The following is a 23,803-nucleotide window of genomic DNA, read 5'->3' as shown; positions in this document are numbered from 1 at the left end:
AAAACCGCAGTTCCTATGACGTCCACTTAAAGCTGCCGGCAGCAGTGAGTCGGTCCTCGTAGAATGGCTTAAAGATCGAGGTGGGGCCGCTTTACCTGACAGGTGGAAGTCGACACAGGTGGGTGTAGCTTGAAATTCCACCATCTGATCTGTTATTTAGCACCAGTTAGCAGATGTGTGTGTCTGTTGGGTTTATATTCTCTCATTATCTCGTTCAGACTACACTTTATGCGCCCAATTAAGGACCAACCGGGACAATGTAGTGAAAAACAAGATAAAAATCAAGGCTTCGAATGAGGACTCAACAAACCAGTGAGTGAGGTCACAGTGAAATATCCATCGATAGTTTACCCCAGGTTTGGTTTGGCCGGAGTTGGGTGAGGAGCCTTCCACCTGTAAAGCCAGAGCAGTACGCAAAACGGACTGAGCACGCTCTGACTTGTGTACTTAAGAGACAGGGATTCCTCTTTTCTCAGAAGTTCATTATGTGCTGATCACTCGTCTGTAAAAACCTCGCTTGCTCACCGTGAATTTTTGATGTGACAGCCGAACAGAAGCACCGCAGTCCGCCTCTGTTCGTTGCTTTATTTTTATCTCGCTACGCTCCTGCTGCCGATCACCTTGTTTGTGCGCCCTGCAGTGAATCAATACAAGCCGACAGACTTGCAAACGATGACAAGCAGTTTCAGAGCAAGTCTCCACGATCGATGGGGTACACCTGTGCTGAAAAAGAGCCCACAGCACCAGCTCGACAGGCTGAACCTTTATACCAACGTTTAAAATAACAGCCTGGCTGATCCGATGAGGTCATTGTGTTTTTTTTCTTGACTCTTGAACATTTAAATTTCATGAATGTGCCAACAGTCAACAGGAATGATATCAGCCGATATCCATGTTTGGCCAATATATTAGTGTATCCCTAATGAGGATCACAGTTACTGGGAATGAATGAGTCTAAGCAGACTCCGCATGATTAAATGCAGAATGTATATGGTTATTATACTGTGAACATGCTAACCTGTAACCTGCAGTGCTTCTGTTTGCTTAGTTAGATATGAAATTCTCAGACTTTATCTCAGCATGTTGCTTTTTATCCCATTCTTTAGTCAGTGTTCAGTTTGAGATATGGTGACCCGGTGTGTGTTATGCATGCTTTATTATGGAGAATGGCTCTCCGTCTAGTTTTTCCACTTCTTCGTACATTCCCTCATGCCCATTCCACCCAATCTGATGACATCGGTGAGTCCTCATTTTGATGCTATAATTATTTTTCCTTTTACTGAAACAGGGATTGTTGTTCTCTCACTGATAAAGGTAAAACCCACAGAGAAAAGGTGGCAGAATCGACGGTAGTGAAGAGGCCAGTCGCAATCGTTGACACGACATGTGGTTATGTTTCAGGGAAGCGCACGTCAGGGTACGGTGTAGTGTTTTAGAGAGGTCTGTGGTTACGACGTAGCTACGATGCCACAATAAGTTTGCACGAAATCTGCATCAGTGTGATGTCCTCCAAGAGAGTGTGTGTGAGTGTGTGTGTGTGTGAGTGAGAGAGAGCAAGAGAGAGCAGATAGCTGTAGAAGTGAACCCTGTTACTCAAATTACTCAGCGCACACGTCACTGCACACACACACACACACACACACACACACACACACACACACACAGAGTCTAGCACGAGACTGAGGTCTTATTAGCACCATTTGGGTGGGTGTTTTGACGCTGTCAGACTTCACACTACATCTCGACCAGCACACACACACACACACACACTCACACACTTGGAGTACACTGCACTGATTACAGTGAATATGCTTCAGCGGCACACACTTAGGCTACGTCTACACTAATCCGGATAAATTTGAAAACGGCGTTGTCATATAAAAATGCTCCGCGTCCACACTATCCTTTTCAACCGTTTCAGAACAGCTGTTCATCCACACTGAAACGGCTGAAACGCTTACGTTCCTGCATTGCGCATGCATGAAACTTAAGACGTTTCGACCTGCGTTATTTCTGTCTGCCGTTTATTTACTTTCCTGCTCTTTGAAACGTCGCGGCAAAATGTCAAGGAAAAACACCAAGTTTTTTAAATGGACTGACAATGAGGAGGAGTTGTTGCTGTGAGTAACACAAAAGTACAAAGTTTCAAAAGCGAGTGAGAATTAAAGAATTTGAAGAAAAGCTATCTGGAGCATGTACAGACTGATATTAATCTTTAATACGGCTTCAAAATTGAGAGCAAACAAAACATCTGCTGTATAATTCCCTCCGCTATCTTAGTTTAACTGGTCACGTGACTGCATCATATGACTAGAATACGTCATTGTTTCCGAAAGTCTCCATTTATGCAGTCTACACTGTGGTGCAAAAACTGCGTTTTCAAATGTATCCACTTTGGAGAGCGGTTTCAAAAAGCTCAGTTTTCCTTGACCAAAAACGCCCTCTCAGTGTGGACGGAAGGCCAAAACAGAGAGAAAAAGATGCGTTTTCAAACGAAAACGTATTAGTGTGGACATGGCCTTATCTTCAGATTCTTCAACGAAGGGCCAGTGGTTCCACAGTGCAGTGCTTTAAGATTCCTGCTTCAGTCAGGTCGGCCACCCAGTATGAAAAATCAAATCAACATGCGGCGCTACCTGCAGTGAGGAAGGGAGCAGCTGAAGGTAGCTTTCTACTTAAACATGTGAAAGAAGTTTGGCCAGGTGTACTTGTATGTCAGTCTTTGTGGACAACGACAAAGTACAGTACAGTACAGATGTGTGTGTGTGTGCGCGCACACACACACACACACACACACACACACACACACACACACGTGTTGGGTTTTCATATCTTGTGGAGACATCTAATTGACATAAAGCTTTCCCTAGCCCCTTACCCCCACCCCTAACCATGAAAACTGTATGCCTAACCCTAGTCCTCAATTCATAACCCAATTGTAACCCTGTCGCTAAAACCACATTTTGAGTCTTAAAAATGCCTCCAAACTTGTGGGGACCAGGATTTTGGTCCCCATAATGGCTGTTGGTCCCCACAAATATAGTAAACTTCCAATTTTTGGTCCCCACAAAGATATGAATACACGCTTGTGTGTGTGTGTGTGTGTGTGTGTGTGTGTGTGTGTGTGTGTGTGTGTGTGTGTGTGTGTGTGTGTGTGTGTGTGTGTGTACCTTGAGTCTGCGGATGGCGTAGGTGTGTCCCAGCAGTTGATTGACAGGCTGCCGGATGTTCCTCAGGTCCCACACACACACAGTACAGTCCACTGAACCTGTGGCCACAACATTCTGCAGACAGACACACGCTAATCTTTACAAAGCTAACCGGGTCAAAGGTCACTAAATCAGATGTAATTTTAGTGTTTGATGCAGACACTAAAATGCATTTAAACAAACACACTTCTCTGTATAAATGAAGGCTGGCATAGAAGTTTTTAAATGTATTGTTTGTTTGTTTTTAAGTATCTTTTAACCCAAACTAAATCCCAGTTAAACATCTGTACTTTAACTTTAACAGCATTTTTAATTTACACTTACACTTACAAATTATTAATATAGCAATAAATAAAGCCAAATGTTTATTATGGGGGGGTTAATATGGCACCTTTTAACCAACTGAACAACTGGAGGGCCTGTACCTGGTCATATTTGCACCAATCACAGCTGAGGATCTCTGCCTTGTGCGCTGGGATGGCCAATCTGCACACCGCACCCTTCACATCCCAAATTCTGAGCGTCCCATCACCTGAGAATGCAAATAGAGAGAGAAGAGTATTCGAGTTTATATAATATTTTCAGGTGTTTTTGTGTAAATATGCCTTGTTTTTTTCTGTTTCCTCAGTTTTATCGCCTTACCTCGCTCAGTATTTGTTCTATTTTATTTCACACACAGTCAATTCAATGTATCTTTATTTGTTTGAGAGTCAGCAATAAAAGTGTTTGGTTAGAGCAGCTCAACCTGCAGGAGTTTCTGAGAGATTCTCTTATCATATCTGCTGACACGGGGAAAAAAATCAATTCAGGACGCCTGAAAACGACTGAAAACACATTTCCTGCAGAAAACGAAGGAAAAGGCGTCCAGACAGCTGAGATTTAGGCAGAAACTTCACATACTACTGAAAAACGCTCAATGATGAAGACAAACTATGGAAATTTAGGGCTTATATATGACCTTCTGCTGGATTTACATTTGTCCCATTATCGATCACGTTCTGATCCCAACTCACTCGCCATCATCTATGAAGTGAAATAAACTTCTGAGATGAAGAATTTAAGAGAAGGACGTGAAGAGAAATGTAAAAGAAGTCAGGTGGAGACAGAAAGAAAAAGGAGGTTAATTGAGGGGAACACTGCTGCCAGTGTTTCGAGTTCCTGCTGACGTCAGCTTTTATTTTAGCGCGTGAGCTCCTTCATTTCATCGTCTCTCATGAGTTATGGGACTCATTTCAGGGACCACTCATTATGGCATCCACCCAACTGTGTGTGTGTGTGTGTGTGTGTGTGTGTGTGTGTGTGTGTGTGTGTGTGTGTGTGTGTGTGTGTGTTTGTGTTTGTATGTGTCAGTCTGACAAAATTCCACAAAATGCGAATTCCAAATTAAAAGCTGATTTTAAATCTGAACTTCTGTCCCAACATGATAAACTCAGACTGACCAGAATGTTCCTACTGGTCAACTCACACACATACAGAAATGTGTGTGTGTGAGTTTCTGGGCAGAGGTTGAGGGTTTGCCAACACACTGCGACAATCATCAAGCAGAACTTTTACACCCCCCCTCCTCCTCCTCCTCCTCCTACTCTTCCTCCTCTTCCTCCTCTTCATTCAGAGGTTTATTCAAACTGCAGTGAAGACCTCAGTGTGCTTCATGCCGACCTGGCAGCAGATTTTTAACTTCTGTCTTAAAAAAAAGTTGACTGTAAGTGAAACAGCCACTGCCACAGACTAAGGCTGAAGCCACAGCAGAAAAACCTCCAAATAAAACTGACGGAGCTAAAACCTCCAACCGACTCCCATTCACAAAGCTTCACCCCTGAAATACCAGTTTTAATTCTATGACTACATCCTGGCTCCCTGTGCTGATGGTCCGTGAGTCAAGTCTGAAAGCTTGAGTCCTTATTTCTGTCGTGTACAGTAGATCTACTGTTTCAGTCAGTTTGCACACCGCGTGTTCCACTGTTGGCTCTGAGTGATGTCAAGGAGGGTGGGCGTCCTTAACCTGGTCATGATGGCCATCCACCCGTTTGTGAGGATCGTCCAATCAGAAGAACGCTGCATCCTAACGCTTGTTTCAGACAGAGGATGAACTGAGAGGTGCAACCAGACCAGCATGAGATGAAGGACTGCAGCTTTATCAGGAACATGCAGACAGCACAAGTGATGGAAGTCACACATGTTGTCTGCATGTTCCTGAGTCACTGTAATGATGGAAGTACTGAGGCGTGAAGTCAGAGTTCGGTTAGGGTTTGGCTCTCAGCTGTGATGGTTTCAAGCTTTAGAAGCTTGGGAATAAACTCGGTCGACATTTATTCTGGCAGAGCTTTATTTAAATTTGTAATAACGTCAGAGAGCCAAAGAATAAGGACGGGGGTTAAATTTGGGGCCACGTATCTGGGAACAGAATAAATGTGGCTAACAGGATTGTGTGAGTGGCTCTCCTGAAACAACGCCACCTGAAGCTTGTCGGAGGCCGACAGGCTGAACAATCAGCTCCAGGACAGATTAAAGAGCAGGCCGAGGGGAGCCGCTTCTCCCAGGCTTCACCTCCTGTTTGCTGACCAGCACATCTTCTTCACTCCTTGCACCTCCTCTTTAATCCCAGCGATGGGTGTACACCCTCCCCCAGCATCCCTCCACACGGCTCTTCATCGATTCTTTGAGTAACGTTTTAACCCTTTAACCCTTATCTTCCTCTTCCTCTCTGGTTCTTTTTCTCATTCACACTCTGAGCCATGTGTGTGTGTGTGTGTGTGTGTGTGTGTGTGTTCTGCAGTGCTGACTTCTGTAAAAGGGTCTCGGTTTATTACACCTGGAATCGCTGCTGTATCAGCAGGTTCAGCTAATACACACAGACACACACCTGCAGCCACGTTTTAGCGTCTAACACCTTCTATAAGCTTTTTTTTCTGTTTTTTTTTTGGAGTCAACTGTCCAATTATGTTTGCTCTTTGTAAAAAGGGGGGTATGTATAATTATATAAGAGTCACAATTCCTAAACCCTTCCTCCAGTTTGGACACGAATGCAGAGAGTCTGCGCTTTAAGCTCGTATTATGTAACAAAAGTGATCGTAGCATACGAATAACCACAGAGGATCATTTACACAAATACATAAATGAGAAACAGATTTCTGTGTTTGATTCCAACCACAGCAAACCTCCACCTATCAGCATTCACTCCCACGTTTCATTTACGCATTATCGGCACACAGATAGTTTATAATGATGAAATTTCAGCTTTTCAACTGAGGGAGAGAGAGAGAGAGAGAGAGAGAGAGAGAGAGAGAAAGCTGCTGTGGCTGCAGAAAAGAAACAAGGAGCCAGGACCTCCAACAGCTGATAAAAGCTTGAAGAGTTTGGTCCATCCACACTCACCTGCTTATCAGCAAAGCGGGGTTTTTTCCTCTGCTCATCTCACTTAAAGACTTTACAGTGCATCAGGAAAGTCTTTGTTTCAACACCAGAGTTTCTTTTTCTGTGTGTGGACCAGTGTGGTTACATCCCTGTGATCCACACACACACAAAGTCATCATGTACTGTTTTTTGAATACACCCCTGTCAACACTAATATAAGCATGATTATACACATAATATAAATATGTGGTTAAAACGCATCAAGAAACGACACCAAAACAAGATGTGGGACCAAAAAGTCTCACATCTAAACCTCGCTTAAAAAAAGGTCAAAAAGAGCCGTCTGATTCCAAACTGGCTCCAGCTGCTGATGGCATCTCTGCTGGCTAAACCTCCTCTGGACGGGGGAGCGCTGCTCTCTCTTCACGCCTTACTATTTGCATTTAAAAACCTTTTTTCTCGTTTCACTTGAATTTCCAGAGTCCAGGCTAAATGTGATCACAGCGAGCGTGTGGGAGACTGTAGCAAAGAGGGTTCAAACAAGAAGCCAAAGAGCTGCAAACACAAAGATTTACATGATTGTTTTCAGTGGCAGACAGAGATCAACCACCTCCAGAGCTTATCTGCAGCACCACGACCACTGGTGCAAACGAGCACGCGCGCAGTTTCATCGCGTCTTTGATCAGAGCGAGCTGGCAGAGCAGCAAACAAGCAGAGGAATTACACGCAGACGAACAGCTTCTTTATATTCTGAGATTACTTTTCATCACAGCTGTGCTCGTGTGCAGGAGAAAACAAAGAGAGGTGGCTGCTAGATGAATGTAAAGCCTTCAACATACACAAATAAATGTGGGCTTCACTGACTCACAAATCCAAGTATCTCAGCAGCTTTGTCTCCAGTAAAAACCATCAAATGTAATCAGATCATTAAAATGAAGGATGCCGCACAGAGTTCAACAAGTTTGTGGATTGAGCCCATAAAATCTACCACACCTGGTTTGAATTTGGTCCATTACTCATTCATTTTGGGATTTCAGCACAGACTTCACACTTGCAGAGATCAAACATCCAGCCAGCTGCCTGAAGGTGGATCATCAGGTGAGGAACATAACAGGAGCACTCGCAGGGTTGTGCACCATGGCTTCCTTCCCCAGGTCAGACTGTTAGCACAGAGGTCTACTTTAACATCCTGAAGCATCTGAAGGACATGACCCAGAGCGTGCACTGAAAACAGGATATACTCTCCTTTCTGGTAACGATGGGTCCGGGTAGCTGCTCCCTGGATGCACATCCAGTTTAAAAGTGGCAGAGATGTGAGCGTGAGCACTCAGTGCTGATATGAACCTCTAAAGCTTTAATGCAATAACCAGGAAATAAACTGAAGGAAGAATTGCCTTGATTGGTAAGTTGTTATCAACCATTGGTTACTTTATCGCTGAGATAATTATCCATTTGCACACTGATTTGCAATTTCATTCATTTCCCAAAAAACTTAATTGTTCATATTCTAGGATCACTGGTTCGATACACTGGAGTAGATCCAGCGTGCACCAGCAGGAGCGAACGGACAAAGTTTAAATCCAGTTTCTATTTTTAAGGGCTGAACTTTTTGATCGCACCTGTAATTTTACAGGCTTTCTGTCAAAATGATGGACAGAACGTGACCATTGTTTATTAATCCTCAGTCATTCTGGGCCTTTTTTTAAATACAGGAAACAGGAATGACACGTGTAGGTGGAGCCTGAGTTAAACACAGTTCATTGAAAGGTCAGAGTTTAACTGCTGATTACTGAAGCTTTGATTCACTGAGAGCTCAGAGCGACTAACCAGCACTGCAGACACTAGAGGAGACCTGGAGGGCAGATCGAAGCCTAACAAACAGACACAGACCCTCATCTGGTTCTCAGGCTGGAGGTGGGGATCTTTGTCTGCCACTGAATCGAGCTAAGTGGAAAGAGAAAGGAGAGGGATGAGGAGGAGGCAAGGAACAAAAGAGGAGGCAAGAGGAGGCAAGCGAGAGAAGCAGTGAGGAGCATGGAAACCCAGATAAGCTTATCGGAATGAGACGCCATCTGCACCACGCCTTCCCCGTATCTCTGCTTCTCCCGGTTTCTCACTTCCTTTCTCTTCAAAGTCATGAGTGGCTGTAGCCTCTCAAGCTAACGCTAAGTGCCACCAGAGGGGAAGCCGTAACATGGAGATAAGGAGGCAAATCTCCACCATACACTAATCATAGGTAGCTGTGCTTGAAAACTCATCCATCCAACCATCCACTCATCCCTCTCAGTTATTATCCGACTCATAAGTCATAACAGAAAATACAAAAACATGGATCTTGATTTAAACCCCTAATAACAAGTAATGATAACTATATAATAATAAAAAAAACTAATACTAATAACAACAATAATAATAATAATAATAACAACAATGCCCAGAGAGCATGATCCAAGGCGACCTGCTGTAGGGTAGCTTTGCATGATTCACAGGTCAAAATAATCCATATTGATCTCATACTGCCTTTCCTCAGTTCATCCTCTGTCTCAAATAAGTGGTATTAGCTCCTCCCCCCTTTAAGGCAGCTGTCTTTCAATTAGTTATCCCTGCAAACAGCAGGTTGGATGGTCTCAATGTTGAGTTTAAAGTCCTTTTAAAAAAAACAGCAGAGCTTCTGACTGACAGGTCACTGATCTATGAGCATCCAGCACTCCACCAGTGATTCACCATGAAGGCAGGGTGCTGACATCCACCAGTCTGTTTAAACACTTTGGAGAACGAGCAGAGTCTTCTCTTGCTTCAACATCAGCACCATTAAAATATTTTACAAACACAGTTCTTCAACACTGTAAAGTCTCAAATACTGAAAAAACTACAGTATTTTTATGACTTCAGCAAAAAACAAAAAACTCCAAACTGCCGCTCAGCCTCTGTGTGTGTACAGGCCAGCTCCACAGAGACCGCTGACGTCACAGGAACACAAGTACACTAGTAAAAGGTCAGATCACCCATTGAGAAACACCACTGGGACCCACTTCAGCCCTCCTCCACCAGCCTGGCAATTACACCATCACACACCATCAATAAACTGTGTTGAGCTCCAAACTCCAGAGTTTATTCAAACACACCTTTTCTCTTCAGATGTTTCTGAGATGACTGAAACTCTCAGACAAACACTGTTCAGTTACAAACATGACAAAATGAGTAATCTGTCCTCTGCTCTCATCATAAACATGACCGTGAGCAGACCTCTGGGTTTCCAACCTCGGTAACGCCGCGTCTCTTTTCTCACCTGAGTAAACCCAAATAGAGAGAGGACACACTGAGCATGTGCGACAGGAACTTCACAGCTTACTGACTCAGAAAAAAACGATGCTGTTATCACAACAAGCGCTCCTCTCTCGCCATTGATCGTTGCCATCGTCTCATTACAGTTGTGACCAGGCCTGCAGCAGCGCTCTCTGAAGCGAGACGTGACGCCTCCATCGACACCAGCCGGTGTGTGTGTGCGTGTGTGTGTGTCTCTCTCTGTCTGTCTGTGTGTGTGCCTGTTATCACAGCTCATAACCCCTAATGTAGGTTTGCAGATACAGAGAACGAGTGTGGCCAAAGTTTCCCTGAGGCCAGGACCTACCAAACACCGCTCAGCGCGCACGTGTGTGTGTGTGTGTGTGTGTGTGTGCGTGCAGCAGAGAGCCTGCTGTATCTGGTGGACACCTGCTATCAGTTATTTAAACAGACACTACCTGCTCACAAAGTCCAACACACACAAACACACACACACTGAGCAGTATGAAACCGTGTGTGTGTGTGTGTGTGTTTCAGCGTCCTGCACCAAACATCATTTGGCTGGAGAACAAAACATGAGAGCACAGCGGTGACTCTGTGAGGAGTGATGGAGAACACTGAGGCTCAGCGGCACATCAGTGATTACACATGAATCTCACTGAAATCAACCATAAATTCTCAGAAATCTGTTATTGGGAAGCAGAAATGAAAATGTGGATAAAAATCATGTGTGTAAAGATTAATGTGAAGCAGAAGCAGCTTTAACGCTTTAAAGCGGGGATGGGGAACTCCAGGCCTCAATGGCCGGTGTCCTGCAGGTTTTCGATATCACCCTGGGTCAGCACACCTGAATCAAATGATTAGTTCATTACCAGGCCTCTGGACAACTTCAAGACATGTTGAGGAGGTAATTTATAATAAAACCTGCAGGACACCGGCCCTTGAGGCCTGGAGTTTAAACACCTCCTTCACCTCTCACCGGCCGTTTTTAATAACCTTTATTCCAACATTGAAGGCGTCTGACAGAACTTAAAATGTGATGTCAGATTTGATATTTGATTCCTAAACTGCGGTGAGCTTGCAGGTTTTATCAGTGCTTCCATTCTGACTCCTTTTCATGCTCCAAGCTCTGCTAAGAGTGTGCTGAGGGTACAGGCATGATCATAACCTTCTGAGAAGACGTCCACAAAAAAAATGATGATTTCAACTTCACGATCATCTTTTCGGGCACCTCTAGACAGCTTTTAGCTCGCCTGTTTTACTTGTGCCTCTACAAAGGATGCTGGATCTCCTCCAGTGTGTAAACACGGTGATCCCTCAGCTGGACTATTATTTTCAGGAAGTGGGCAACATGGATGCATGAAGAAAACTCCCCTCTGAGGCATCACATCACACACAGTCTTACTTTAAGGACTCAGACTGTTCAGGTAACATGCTGCTGTGACCTAGAAGGGCCCATGAGTCTTTACAGCCTTGTTGTTTTTGGTCTTTGATGCCTGTGCATGTCAGATGTCTCTTCAATAACTTACTGTAGCTATTAGAGCCTTCTTGCCTGTTTCATGATCAATGAGTTGTGCAAAGTCTGCAGCAGCCCAGTGCTCACGAGCCCCCACAGGGACCCCGCCAGGCTCACGGTGATGCCAACACTATTTGGGGAAATAAAGGTTGTATAAACCGCACCCATCCAGCATCAATCATCACCCATCTCCTGTGGATCACCATCTTCCAAAAGCCTTTGACAGCAGCCTAAACTTTAACATTTCTAATTTAAACGAACATTCAAAATGTCGTCTCATCACTAGTATTTTACATAACTACACAACCAAGCTTAAAACTGCAGCAAAGTTCTGCTCATTATTTCCTCATTAAACCCACAACTGACCGCCCACCTCACATCCTGATCGCAGGAGTGAGCTGTGACCAAGCCTTTAAGTTAAAGAAAAGAAAAAAGGACGAGCAGAACGCCGAGAAACCCGGATCGAGCGTGAGTGCGCCGGCTGGAAGCAGGTGCAGGAGCACACAGAGATAAACGCAGAGGCTAATTTGATGCCGAGTTTTATCGCTCCTGCTGCAGGTCAGAAAGCGGAGCGCAGCAGAGCTTCACCTCCGGCTGCTGCCGTAAACAAACTGGCAACTGGACGCATTAAATAAAGCTTTAACACAAGCTGCTCTCCTCTCGCTTTCAGGCCACTTTCAGGTTTGGCTTCACATTTCTCTGCCGGTTTTGTGCATGCGTGCAACACATCCAACACAATTAGCTTTAAAAAGCCTAAAAAAAGCACTGAAGTTCAACATGTTTCATTAAAATACTTGCTTCGGTTCTGGGAGGCAGAGCTGCACACACAAAAGTACAGACAAGGTGTTTAGCATTTAGAGCTTCATGAGACCCTGAGGCCAAAATAAATACTGCACTGGCTCCTTTACTGTAGCCTGCTGTATGCTGATAGCACAGCTCAGTAATGCTGCAGATTTTCAGCGTGGGTTTCACAGGCAAGTCTGAACGTGAAGAATGGAGTCCATGCACCTCGCTCAGAGTTCTGAGATCAGCAGGTGACCTCCGGCTCAAAGGTAAAGACAAAAAGCATCGCCCACCAAGGAACCATAGCGGCGCCTTCACTGACTGTTTCTACCATAGGGGGTACAGCTGCACGTGTTCGGCTCTGTGTTTGAGCCGGTATCGTCGGCTTTGTCTTTTCAGCAGCAGACGCACGACTGAGAGGTCCTGGCGCAGATGTGCTCGGATCAAGACACTTTTTCAAAGAGCCCGAGCGTCCTCATTCAAATCTCTGAGCTTAACTCTTGGTGAGAGGACACCACTCAGCACCGCAGAGGAGGACCGATAAGACAAGCGCTTTACATCCTCATCCCTGTGCCGTAAAAAGTGTGTTTCCTCTTCCAGCTCCAGCAGCTTGAAGCCACAGTGCTGCTGCAGGGATTACAGACTGTTTCCTATAGCAGGAGCTGGAACGTTTTAGGGAGCTATGTTATGACCTCCTGTAGGACCCCCTGTAGGAGTCAGTGATGGCTGGTTCTTTGCAGAGACTCACAAATATGATGTTGGTCTTTATAGAGCAGAGCTGCTGCATTGCTGAACCTCACAGAGATCATAATAACATGAACCTATAAGAAGTGAGAGCAGAATAAAGCTGCTCTCTCACATATCGACACTAATAACGGAAAGTCTGTCACATGCAAACCATCTGTTGTCTAATGGACGTCTTGTAGGTAAAAGCAGAGCCTTTTATGTGTTTTAGGACCACATTAAGAGAAACACTGTGTTTTTACTAAGTGTGAGCGTGCGGCGAGTTCACTGGCAGAATATCAAATGCAGTGTGTTCGGTTGAGCTGATGTACAAGACCAACATGGAGGTGAACCGCTGTAAGGGGCGGACACAGACACTCTGAAGGTTTCTTTATGGAGATGTGCTCTCAGTAAAGCATTTAGCTGCAGAGCTGTTATTAAAGGACTGCGGGACACTGTCCTGGGCAGTTTGAAGCCATAACCTGATATTTTACAGACCAGAAAATTGAATGAGTTCACCGAGTTGAGAAACAGGTCAATAAAAAAAGCAGAGAAATCAAAAATCAAATCAATTGAAAACAAATATGAAGCATCAACCACAACGACAAACCCCAGAATTACAGCCTCCAAATTCATCTGTGGCGCCGGTCATCGTATGGTCCGTTAAAACCAACCTCAAGGAGCCATTAATCACACATCTGTCACAGGGATCACTGACACATAGTCAGAACTCAGATCTGAACACAAACACAATATTTTTCTTGTTTTAATTCAGCACAGCCATCGTGAAGAATAAATTCTCAGAAATTTGTTCAAAAATCAGATGAAAAACATCCAGAACTTCCTTAAAAATCTCATCTGAGGACTGCTGGTGCATGCATGAGTCCACTGCAGCACACTCCTAATAACTGAACCCAACCTGAACAGAACTTTTATAGCACACAAACCCAGGATTCAACAGTTATTTGTCCCAGCTGTGTGTTCTGTATACACTCAATCAAAAATAAAAACTCATTTAAGGTCAAATGGCTGGACCTGGACTACCCTGTGAGCAGCGAGGGGTTAACATCTTCCTGCTTTGAGAATCTCATCAGAGGCCTCCACTCGCTCACAAACCAATTAACCCAAACTCATCGGCCAAGACGCATGAGACAGCGCCTCCCAAACCGAGCCCAACCTGAAGGCAGCTGCTGTAGATCGGATGATGCATCGCTGCCCCTGTATGAAGTTTAAACACGCTCCCAGGAGATCATCCAAATGCTCCCTCCGGCTACAAACTCACTCACACTTCAGACTTTTACATGCTTCTCTGGTCTTACTGACCACTCTTCATCCACACTCACAGCCAGTTAACATAAAGTGCACGTCTGCTGGAGGAAACATGTAAGGCCCACACAGTCTCCACCCAACCAGGAACCAACTCTTTAAGCCCTGCACCGCAGCACCTTCGACCTATCCTTCAAAGATGATGCCTTTGATTTATGCTGGTGTGGGACATGTTTTATAGACTTCAGGGGCACCGCAGTTTTATAGACTTCAGGGGCACTTCTACTGTCACTGACCCCAAACATCTGTAGGTCTGAGAGCAGGAAGTTAAGTTTCAAGCTGTTGCAGAGTCTCTGAGAATCTGTCAAGTCTTGCTCTGACAGAGGATGGCGATGTCTCCAGCACGACCCAATGAGACGTGCAGCAGTCTGACGTCACTGTGGAGCGCACCACTACAGCAGACAGAGCCAGGAGGACGGCTTTAAAGATCCCACCACTCAACAATCAAGCACAACGACAGAGAAAAATCACTGGGGCACCCAGCGATGACATCACAGTGACAGAGACACGCCTCCTGCTACAAACTACACCCCTGTGTCTGCATCAGCACCAAACAGGTTTAAATCAGAATCATCAGAATCAGAATACTAACCCTAAGGAAATTATGTGGGTTACAGTTGCTCCAAGACAGCAACAGTAACAGACTAAACTAATTAAATAATACAATATGTTACAGAATTTACAAATTTAAGAAATAGCAATAATATACAAATCGCTCAATTATAAATATCAAGAATATTACATTAAATATTACATTATTAAAGCACAGTGCTTTCCACATGTCGTGTTTAAATTACAGATTTACGTTCCTAACTATGAATTTCTACTAAGACTAAAACCTTCAGTAGTATATTTACTGCCATCATGCAGACTCACCTCACTTCCTACACTGCACACGATGAGGAAAACCTCCAACAAACAACATGAGTGATTACCACGAAAACCTCCAGAGCTCAAGGTGCACTCGTGCTCGCAGACAGACACTGAGAAAAAGCTTCATGACATCAAACATTTCCTCCTTTGTAGCTTTAAATCCAAAGTGAAGCTGAATCTGAGCAGCCTGAAGCAAAGTTCAAAACATCTTCAGGCCTGCTTCCAAAAACCATCACAACAACGCCATCTAGTGGTGAAAGCAGCCACTTTAAACCCTCTAACAGGCCGGCTGACTCACCTGAGGCAGACGCAAAGCATCCTGGGATGTGAGGTGACCAAATGGTGCTGTAGATGACCCCTTCATGACCTCTGAGGGTGGTCAGCGATGGACTGAGAGCAGGGTCCCACTGACGGAGATAAAACTAACATTAGGGAGACAGAACGCAGACGGAGAGGGAAAGAAATGAGAGACTTTCATCTTACCACTTTCACCGTTTGATCCCAGGATCCAGAAACTATCAGGCTTTCTCCTCGAGTCTGACTCCAGTCCACAGCGTACACCTGCACACACGTCACAGTCAGAACACCTGTGTGTGCGTGTATGTCTGTGTGTGCACGCACGCATGTGTGCGTTACCTCCTGTGTGTGTTCTTTAGCCACCCTCAGTGGAGCGCTGTGATTGGCTGTATCCCACAGCTGGAGGCTGCCATCTCCGCCGCCTGCCACCAATACGTGCTCGTTACCTTCACTCCATGCCACGTCGAACAGGCCGTCACCCCACTCCCAGCTGAGACACACACACACACACGGAGACTACATAAAAAACTTTGGAGTTTTGACCCTTGACTGATTTCTTGTTTCTTTTATTCAACTTTAAAGGTTTATTTCAGGGATTTTTAACGGTGGTGTGAAGCAGTCGCCTGCAGTTCGTAGCTACGCAGCTTCCAACAGGAAGAGCAGAAAAATAAACTTCCTGAAAAACAGCTAGACTATTCTCACTCCTTTTCATTTTGCCACAGAGTCCTCTCCGTCAGCCCGAAGCCTTTTCTTCTGAAACGGCGACTTTAACTGATAGAACAGAGGGAGACAAACATCCATGATTTTTGGGTCCATCATCACTGACGCCTCACAGGACGACCAGCGATGCTGGTTTTGGTTTTGCCCCCTCTCTGTGTTTCAATCTTCCCCAGATGTGGAGTTAACAACCTCAGACATGGCACACTTCACACAAAGATCTCATATCTACAGAATAATCACACATACGTCATCACTCAGAATGCAGTCGAGGAGGAATGTGACTCCTACTGATTTGTACATATCATCTGCATTTTTATTATTTTCTGAGTTTTTAGGCCATGTCGCTCTCTCAATGGAACTCCTAGTAAAATTAAGGTAAAGTCACATAAAAGCAGGGGTTTCTGTTTCCCTCGCAGTCCAATAATAATCTGATCTGTGCCGAAATTAGATGAAAACGAGCCCTAAACCTCCTGCAACTTCTTATAACCATCATTTGTAAGCATAAAGGACAAAAACAGATGTTAGAGAGAGAGAGATGAGGAAACAGATGTTACCTTCTCACTAAGGTGAGCCCAGTCTCGGTTTGATCCAGGACCAGCAGTGTGCCGCAGCCTGTACACACACACACACACACACACAGAGTGAATGGAAATGAGAAAGCTGTCTGACTCTTTAAAAACCACGTGATGCTCGTCTTCATCAGGGTCTGTTCAGCTTGCTGAGGTTCCTCCATCAACACAAGGTCAACGTCCAGAAACAAACAGCACGTACTATTTTATTTCATATTATTTATATGGATCAAAAGTCAGGAAACTAGAAGTGATGAAGAGCCAGAAACTGGAGTTCCTCTAATGTCCACAGGAGGCTCCAGCAGTGAGCCGAAACCAGGGGGTTTTCCTTCACCCTGTGTAATTCATTCTTTATCATGTGGAAACCTCATACAGGTGTGTTCTCCACACTGTGACCTCTTGAACTCTACTGACCTGCTATCCCGTAGTACTGTGAAGCAGCACAGGCCACTCTGCTGGGGATATACGGAGACACTTCCACTGCATAGCCGTGACGGGCCGGACTGCGAAACACCTTCACCGTCATTATCGTCACATACAAGGAAACCCTGTTAGACAGAAGGGTTTAAAGTGACTGGAAAGATGACACTGACTATTTACTGATAAGCAACTCAAAACATACAACAATAACAAAATAAACACTGGCACTCAAACCATGAAGTATTACATGACTAAGAAGAAGCTTGAAATCTATCCACAGCTTCATCATCATTACAAGAAGAGTTCAGCTTGTACTGTTATTTTGAAGCTTTTTTTATGACTCTCAAGCGAAATATTTTAGAAAATGTGACAATTAATGTGCACAAAACTTGTAAAAGGCTGTGAACCCGCCCTGTTGTGTTTTTACAAATAATCCGTGGGGTTCAGAGATGCGAAGCTCTGCTGAGTTTGTTAATCTGTTCACACGTAAGAAGTCCGCAGGACTAAAATCCCGTTTTATGACTCAGACCGTGTCCGATCAGCACCTGCTCTCGTGTGGTCTGCAGGTGACAGAGTGACTTCACGGACCCTGATCACATTTAAATTGAACATGGCTGTCACGTGACTCACAGAAACCAGGTCGTCTCGTGGAATCGAGAGAAAAAAGCTTCAAAGCTTCAGAAACCCACAGAAGAAGCTCCCGCTGCTCCTGCTGCTCCTCTCACTCCACTCACTGCTCCTCCACTTCCGTGTTTTGATCAGCTGACTCCGGACTGAACGTGCTACACTTGTAGTTGTACAGTTCGCCACCTGGTGGCGACATTTCTTTACCTTAAAACCAACAAGTGCGCTTATTAGAAATTGTTCTAGATAAATTACTTAAAAACACGACATTCAGGTAAATGAAGCTATACAGGAAATGTTATTTACATTTGTAAAAATCTATTTTCATTTTTAAATTTAAGGAAAGATTTATAAATAACTAGGAAAATCTTCATATTTTATTAATTATAATTTCCTATTAAATTAGATTTTTGCATTATTTTCTAACGAAATGGAGCATTTGCACGTTCACGGAAGGAGTAGTGGTCACAGTGCTTTTGTGCTTCGTGCAGTTAAAATATTAGTTTTCATTTCCTCAGAAATGACCAAAGATTATTTTTATTTTTAAAACAACAATTTTATGGAAACTGACTTCCAACTTTGTTCAGAGTCTGTGTACGTTCAGTAATCCACATGTTATTCCAGAGACCAGAAAATGATAGTTTGTATATGTAAGAAAACATCCTTACAGCGGCAATTTCCTGCTGAATCTGGGTCACAGCATGAGCATGAAAACTTCACATTAAGGTGAAATACTCACAGCAGCACACTAAGAGCTCTTTTCAGTCAGTAATCAGGTTTTAATCGGCTCCTCCTGAAGCTCACTTTATGAATGGTGGAATAATATTTGCAGCAGTCTGCTCAGGTGTTTGCATATGAAGTTCACTCTAAGCATCACTCAGCTGTCAGGATTCACTTTGAAATAAAAACACAAATGACTGCAAGAAGAGTTTTTTTTTTTTTTTTTAAACAAAGAACAAAAACAGCACAAACACAGAAAAATAAAATCAGCTGCAGGATTCTGAAACATAAAAAATGTTCCAACTCAGGACTGAATAACATGGGAGAGCAGCCTGAGTCGTGCACACTAACCAGAGTGACAGGAATCCTTCGCTGAAGCGTTCAGTGCTATCTGGGAAAAATCACGCTCTTATGATTGTTTAGAATTACAGACAGAAACTTTTCTGTAATACAAAATGTGCTTTTCTGCATCACACATGGAGCGTTCAGCTCAGATAACATAACCAAAGACGCTGTGGCCTCACACTCTCACAGCCAGGAGGAAACTTTGATTGCAACCACAGCTCCATAAATACTGCATCACCATGGAAACCAGGAGAAAGCTGCAACTGGTTACTGGTAATAGGTACAAATATTATTTACAATTTCATTGATCATCACTGAACTCCTGATTCAGAGGAGAGGTTAACATTAGTAAAGCAAAGATCACACTTTGGTCTCAGTGTGACTGGCCTTTCAAAATAAAAGTACATAAAATACATTGAGTGGTTTTAACAGTCTGAGATGATCTCAGAGGAACGTGAACCAACATCTCTCTGTTTGAGCTTCGCTTCATTCAAGTCATAAAAGATCCTCGTTCACGTCGGGTAAAGAAGTATTTTAGGTCAGGGACAGAGAAGAGGAGGAAAAGTGGGTCTGCACTGCTGGAGTGCACCATCTGCCCTGACGTAGCGTGTGACACTTTAGGACCACAAACTTAACAACACAATAATTAATGTGCTACAAAGATCTTAAGAGCAGATCTTTATCACTTTACCTGCTTGCATCAAGATTCAGGCTACATGGACACATGAAGGAGGCGGCGCCTGCAGCTTATTAAACACATGATACAAGCTGCACCCATTCATGTCTGTGTGTGTGTAACAGTGTGCTGTACAGTAGTGAAGTATTAAAGTGTGTGCTCTGAATGCTTTAGTGAGTATGAACGGTGATGGTGCCCGATCACAATCACGTCTTAGCTCTGTGATCAACTGACAGGTGGACAAACGCAGACTGTCAGAGAGGCGTCTGCTTACTGTCCTCCGTTGCGCTGTTTGACCGTCTGAGAAAGACGACAGAATAAATATTCTTAATTCAGATGTAGGCTTCATCTACAAAGGTTCAAATTTTAGACACTTTAGCATCAAATCACCACTTTGAGAGTTACAAGCCGACGAAGCTGTTTTAAATCTGCAGACGGCCATCTTGCAGGAATAAAGTTGGTCATGAAAAACTGCTTTCTAAATCTAAACTTTAGAAAGTCTCCTGCTAGCTGAACACGGATGTGCAGGTGCACAGAGTCCTCTGTGCAGAAGTTTAAGTCCGCATTAAGTAATCAGACATCAACACTGAAGCGTGGCGTTAACCCTGCAGTGACCCTGATGTGCCCGAAGTCCTGCTTTGTGCAGACATCCATTTAGTCATCGATGAAAACAGAAACCCGGGATCTGGAGTCATCGGTCAGGGACAGACCATCAAATCTGGAGCTACCTGAAGCAGCTGTAAGAAGAGTCAGCACCTGTGGAGTCTGCAGGGAAGATTCAGTGCTTCCCCTTCGAATGAGCTTCCATCAAAACGTTTGTGGGCTCACTGGAACTTTGTGGCACCAAACTCGGCCTCATGCAGAAACTGCTGCATCTTGGTTCTGACCCACGACTGTTTCTCTGCTGTCAGCCTCCTCATAGCCGGAGCCAGGCTCAGCAGGAACAGCGTCACGTCGTCCCTCTGCTCCATGTCACGCTCCCTCTGCGCATCCCTGGCTTCTGTTTTCCTCAGGAATTCCTCCAGCAGGCCGTCGACGCTCTTCCTCTTTGGCCGGAGCGGCCTGGGAGAGGCGGGGCGGCGCTCTTCCTCCACCTCCTCCTCATCGTCCGTTTGGACGAGCAGCTCGTCCACGTCACCTTCCGGCTCTTCTGTCTTCAGCTGGTTCAGCCGCGCCGCCGTCCAGGATGGCGGAAGGCTGCGATGATGACTCTGCGGATCCTGCTGCAAAAGAGGGGTCTGCGAGGAAGAGTGTGATGAAGCTAAGGTCGCAGCAAGAGATGTCACCGAGTGCATCATCATCTCAAACAGCTCCTTCATGTTGGCGTGCTGCTGCGTCTGCACGCCATCGTCAGTGGCTGCGGCACCCGAGTTCACCTCAACCTTTGCTTCTTTGGGCCTGGAAGGGTCCAAGCCAACAGAGGGCGGCCGCTTCCTCTGCGGGAACTCTGAGGATGAGGACGAGGAGGTCGTCGTGGTCGCGTCAGCTACGGCGAACCCTGAAAACAGACAAAACAATCAGAACTAAATCGATGTCGAATCACGAGAAAATATTAATCAGAGGCCGTCAGAGATCCGGGTGCTCGGACTGCACATTGAAAAGCTGATGAGGAACTACTGCAGGCTGGCCAATCAGAAGGAAGCGTCGGTACGAACCGTAGCTCTCGTCGTCGTCACTCCGTGTCTCCGTGGTCGTGCTGCAGCCGACCATTTCGGCCACCTGGACCTGAGAGGGCTGTGGGTCCAGGGCCCAGCCGTTGGTGCCGGCTGCCCGGGCGTCGATGAATGGATTCAGAAAAGACAGAATGGACGAGTACCTCCATGGCCGGTAGTTAAAGAGCCCGATGCCGCTCTCGCGCCGCTCCTTCTCGCGCTGCCTCTCCCTCCTGTGCTGGTCTCTCAGCGTCTTCCACTTCCTTCTGCACTCCGACTCTAATGTGGAAAACCACAAGTTTGCTTTAATTAAACCATAAAACCATAAAATCCAACAGTAAAACCATCCTGCTGTGTCCACAACCAGAGACACACACAGAGAGTCACATTAAATGCTTTATTTTCACCTGCATACAAAAACTAAAACTAATCTTTGCTCTAATTTAGTTTATTCTGCAAAAACTAAAACAAACTCTCAAACAACCAAACTATTTTTGTTTCCTTGGTCATATTTCACAGCTAACTTGTGTTTGGACAATATTCAACATTTGAAGCAACTGACTTGACTGAAAATACTGAAAATAACAAACAGTATTATTCACATGTGAAAATACTCACAGCTCCAAACTCCTGTGTGACTTTTAACCAAATTAACCAAACCTTCCATACATTTATGATTAATTATATTAGGCTGTTTGTTTTTTAAAAAAAATGCAAATAATAAAAATTCCATGGAATTTTATTTTAAAGGCTTTTAAATTTAAATTTAAAAAATCAGTAATTTCTATCATGTTATTATTAAGTTTATATGTTAAAACATATAAACCCATAAATAACAAAAGCGTATAAACAGTTCCTTTATTCTATATTCTTGTATTTTATTTTCCTTTCTTTTCTTCAGGGAACCATAATTTACTGTATTCGAAAAATTTTAGGTTCAGTTAACAAAGACTGTCTACATGAGTAAAACCTTACATACTTATTTTACACACACTCTTACATATTTGGTCGTCATCACCTTTTTTCCCCCAGTTCTGATTACTAAAAAAATCCACTAAGACCAGTTAATTCCCAGTAAATACAATATATGAGTAAAAACCGCTGATTAAAGTTGTCGTATATTTTCTTACAGTATTGTAAAACTTTCATAAATCTGTGCTGATTGTTCTGAAGAGGAACCATTGTGCTGGAGTCGAGAGGCGACGAGGGTCGGAACATAATAAAGGTCGGACCGTATTTGTTTTGAACTTTTCTCTTTGATGAAAATCTGAATGTTTAACATGTTTTGAAAGTTTTCCGTCTCGCCCACATCGAAAGTGCTCCCGTGTGAGAGCTGAAGTTCGGGCCGGGGTCTCGGCGCTGTGCTGAAACTCACCGGGGACTCCGACGATCTCTGCCACCTGCCGCCACGCGTCGCTCCGCATGTTCAGGTCCCGATAGGTCGGAGAGTTCATGTCGTAGAGACTCGGGAAGCCAGAGACCGCCATGATGAGCTTGTATTCCATTCTCCTGTGTTTAAAACTCTGGCGGAGCGGAGCCGAGCTGGAAAGAAAATAAAAGAACGAATGGGGGGAAACACTACTTCCGTTTCCGGTGCGTCACAGCTCATTTGCATAAAAAGTGACCAGATTTCAGTCCTTTGTTCACTCCATCAAAGAAAATCACATTAAACAGGATAAATAGTTTCTTCTTAAACTGATAGTTGTCCCAACTTGTCTTCAAACATTTTAGAAACAATGAGTTTTTGTTTGTTTGTTTACTGACATACTTCTTTGGCCAGCCTGCCCTTGAGTGTGTGTCACACACCTGTCTACAGCCAGCATGGCGCCTGATGTGAAATCACTGAAAGAAAAGAAAACCTACAGCGTCCTCGTTAGGAGCCATTTGGCTCACAAATGGGACAACGACCTAAAAGAAACTGGTAGCTCGGTGACGGCACGGTGAGTTTTTTTCTCATTTAGGGACCGATTGGAATTAGTTGCAGTGACCAGCTCGTTACGTTGCTGGATGGGAGGCAACCTGTCTCCACAAAGTTGCAGGTTGATTGGCAAAGGTTTGCAAATAATCCTTACCACTTACAAACGCAGACAGATTTCCAACACAGTGGAGCACTTCAGACAAGTGCAGCTCATCTGCAACTTATCTCTCTAAAGTAGGGGACTCCACTCAACTGGTTGCCAACGGCCACATTATAGTTTGAGTCCTGTATCAAAGGAGGCTGCTGAGCATCAGTGTTGTTTGTGAGGGAATTTCAGTTTCAGGTCTATGAGTTTCTGGCTGGACTGTGAATGAAAGCGGTTAATGTGAATATCTGTGTATGTAGACAGCAACAGATAATCAGGTATATAACCTGAGATTATTAGTTAATAGGTGATTTTCAGGCAGTTGCCACAAAACACAAAAGTGCCATCTTTAGCAGTTCTCTGTGTGAGAAAGAAAACATATATTTCATCTGCACATACATCTCATGATCACATAATCATATACATCACATGACAGTCTCTGTCTTCTGTCTATGTATCTTCATAATTTTAACTTACAGTCATGATTTTTCTGGACTTAAAGGAAGGGAGAGTCACATGTTTGGCTGCTGATCAGGAACAGATCCACTGCAACACCAAGTTGGTGTTAATAATGAGAAACAAAGCCTTCAGTCCTCGAGCTACAGGACACGGAGTCAACATCACGGCTTCGCCTTCCACAGTCTTTCT

At 44.3% G+C, this 23,803-nt stretch overlaps 2 protein-coding genes and 1 long non-coding RNA gene across 5 annotated transcripts in view; all 3 read right to left on the bottom strand.

The window, feature by feature from the left end:
- The window catches only part of pex7 (peroxisomal biogenesis factor 7), a 42,481-nt gene extending 24,642 nt beyond the window's left edge, over window positions 1-17,839 (bottom strand). For all 3 annotated transcript variants that reach the window (XM_003446676.5, XM_025899174.1, XM_005452450.4), the window contains exons 1-8: window positions 17,706-17,839; window positions 17,070-17,203; window positions 16,641-16,698; window positions 15,706-15,856; window positions 15,553-15,630; window positions 15,368-15,476; window positions 3,635-3,741; window positions 3,171-3,284 (exon numbers count right to left, since the gene is read on the bottom strand). In XM_003446676.5, the coding sequence (XP_003446724.1) occupies window positions 3,171-3,284; window positions 3,635-3,741; window positions 15,368-15,476; window positions 15,553-15,630; window positions 15,706-15,856; window positions 16,641-16,698; window positions 17,070-17,181 (729 nt within the window). In that variant the 5' untranslated portion in view covers window positions 17,182-17,203; window positions 17,706-17,839. The remainder of the gene's footprint in view (window positions 1-3,170; window positions 3,285-3,634; window positions 3,742-15,367; window positions 15,477-15,552; window positions 15,631-15,705; window positions 15,857-16,640; window positions 16,699-17,069; window positions 17,204-17,705) is intronic.
- Window positions 6,616-10,470, bottom strand: LOC112842490 (uncharacterized). Its single transcript, XR_003214274.1, has 2 exons — window positions 9,853-10,470; window positions 6,616-6,712 (listed from the first exon to the last, which is right to left on the bottom strand). It is a non-coding gene; the product is annotated as an uncharacterized LOC112842490 (long non-coding RNA).
- Window positions 17,840-18,909: 1,070 nt separating the features above from the next.
- On the bottom strand, window positions 18,910-22,734 carry LOC102082537 (uncharacterized). Its single transcript, XM_013272205.3, has 3 exons — window positions 22,468-22,734; window positions 21,096-21,371; window positions 18,910-20,938 (listed from the first exon to the last, which is right to left on the bottom strand). The coding sequence occupies exons 1-3, from the start codon at window positions 22,595-22,597 to the stop codon at window positions 20,265-20,267; spliced, it is 1,080 nt and encodes a 359-aa protein (XP_013127659.1). The 5' UTR covers window positions 22,598-22,734; the 3' UTR covers window positions 18,910-20,264.
- Window positions 22,735-23,803: the final 1,069 nt, after the last annotated feature.

The sequence above is a fragment of the Oreochromis niloticus genome, linkage group LG15 (genome assembly GCF_001858045.2).
Source record: "Oreochromis niloticus isolate F11D_XX linkage group LG15, O_niloticus_UMD_NMBU, whole genome shotgun sequence".
Classification (NCBI taxonomy): domain Eukaryota; kingdom Metazoa; phylum Chordata; class Actinopteri; order Cichliformes; family Cichlidae; genus Oreochromis; species Oreochromis niloticus.
Note: the sequence above shows the minus strand (reverse complement) of the source record. Positions and strands in the feature narration are given on the sequence as shown.

Coding starts and splice junctions, on each gene's coding strand:
- LOC102082537 (XM_013272205.3), bottom strand. CDS start 22,597: ATGGAATACAAGCTCATCATGGCGGTCTCTGGCTTCCCGAGTCTCTAC. Junction 21,372..22,467: donor AGAGATCGTCGGAGTCCCCG/GTGAGTTTCAGC, acceptor TTTCCACATTAG/AGTCGGAGTGCAGAAGGAAG. Junction 20,939..21,095: donor TGACGACGACGAGAGCTACG/GTTCGTACCGAC, acceptor GTCTGTTTTCAG/GGTTCGCCGTAGCTGACGCG.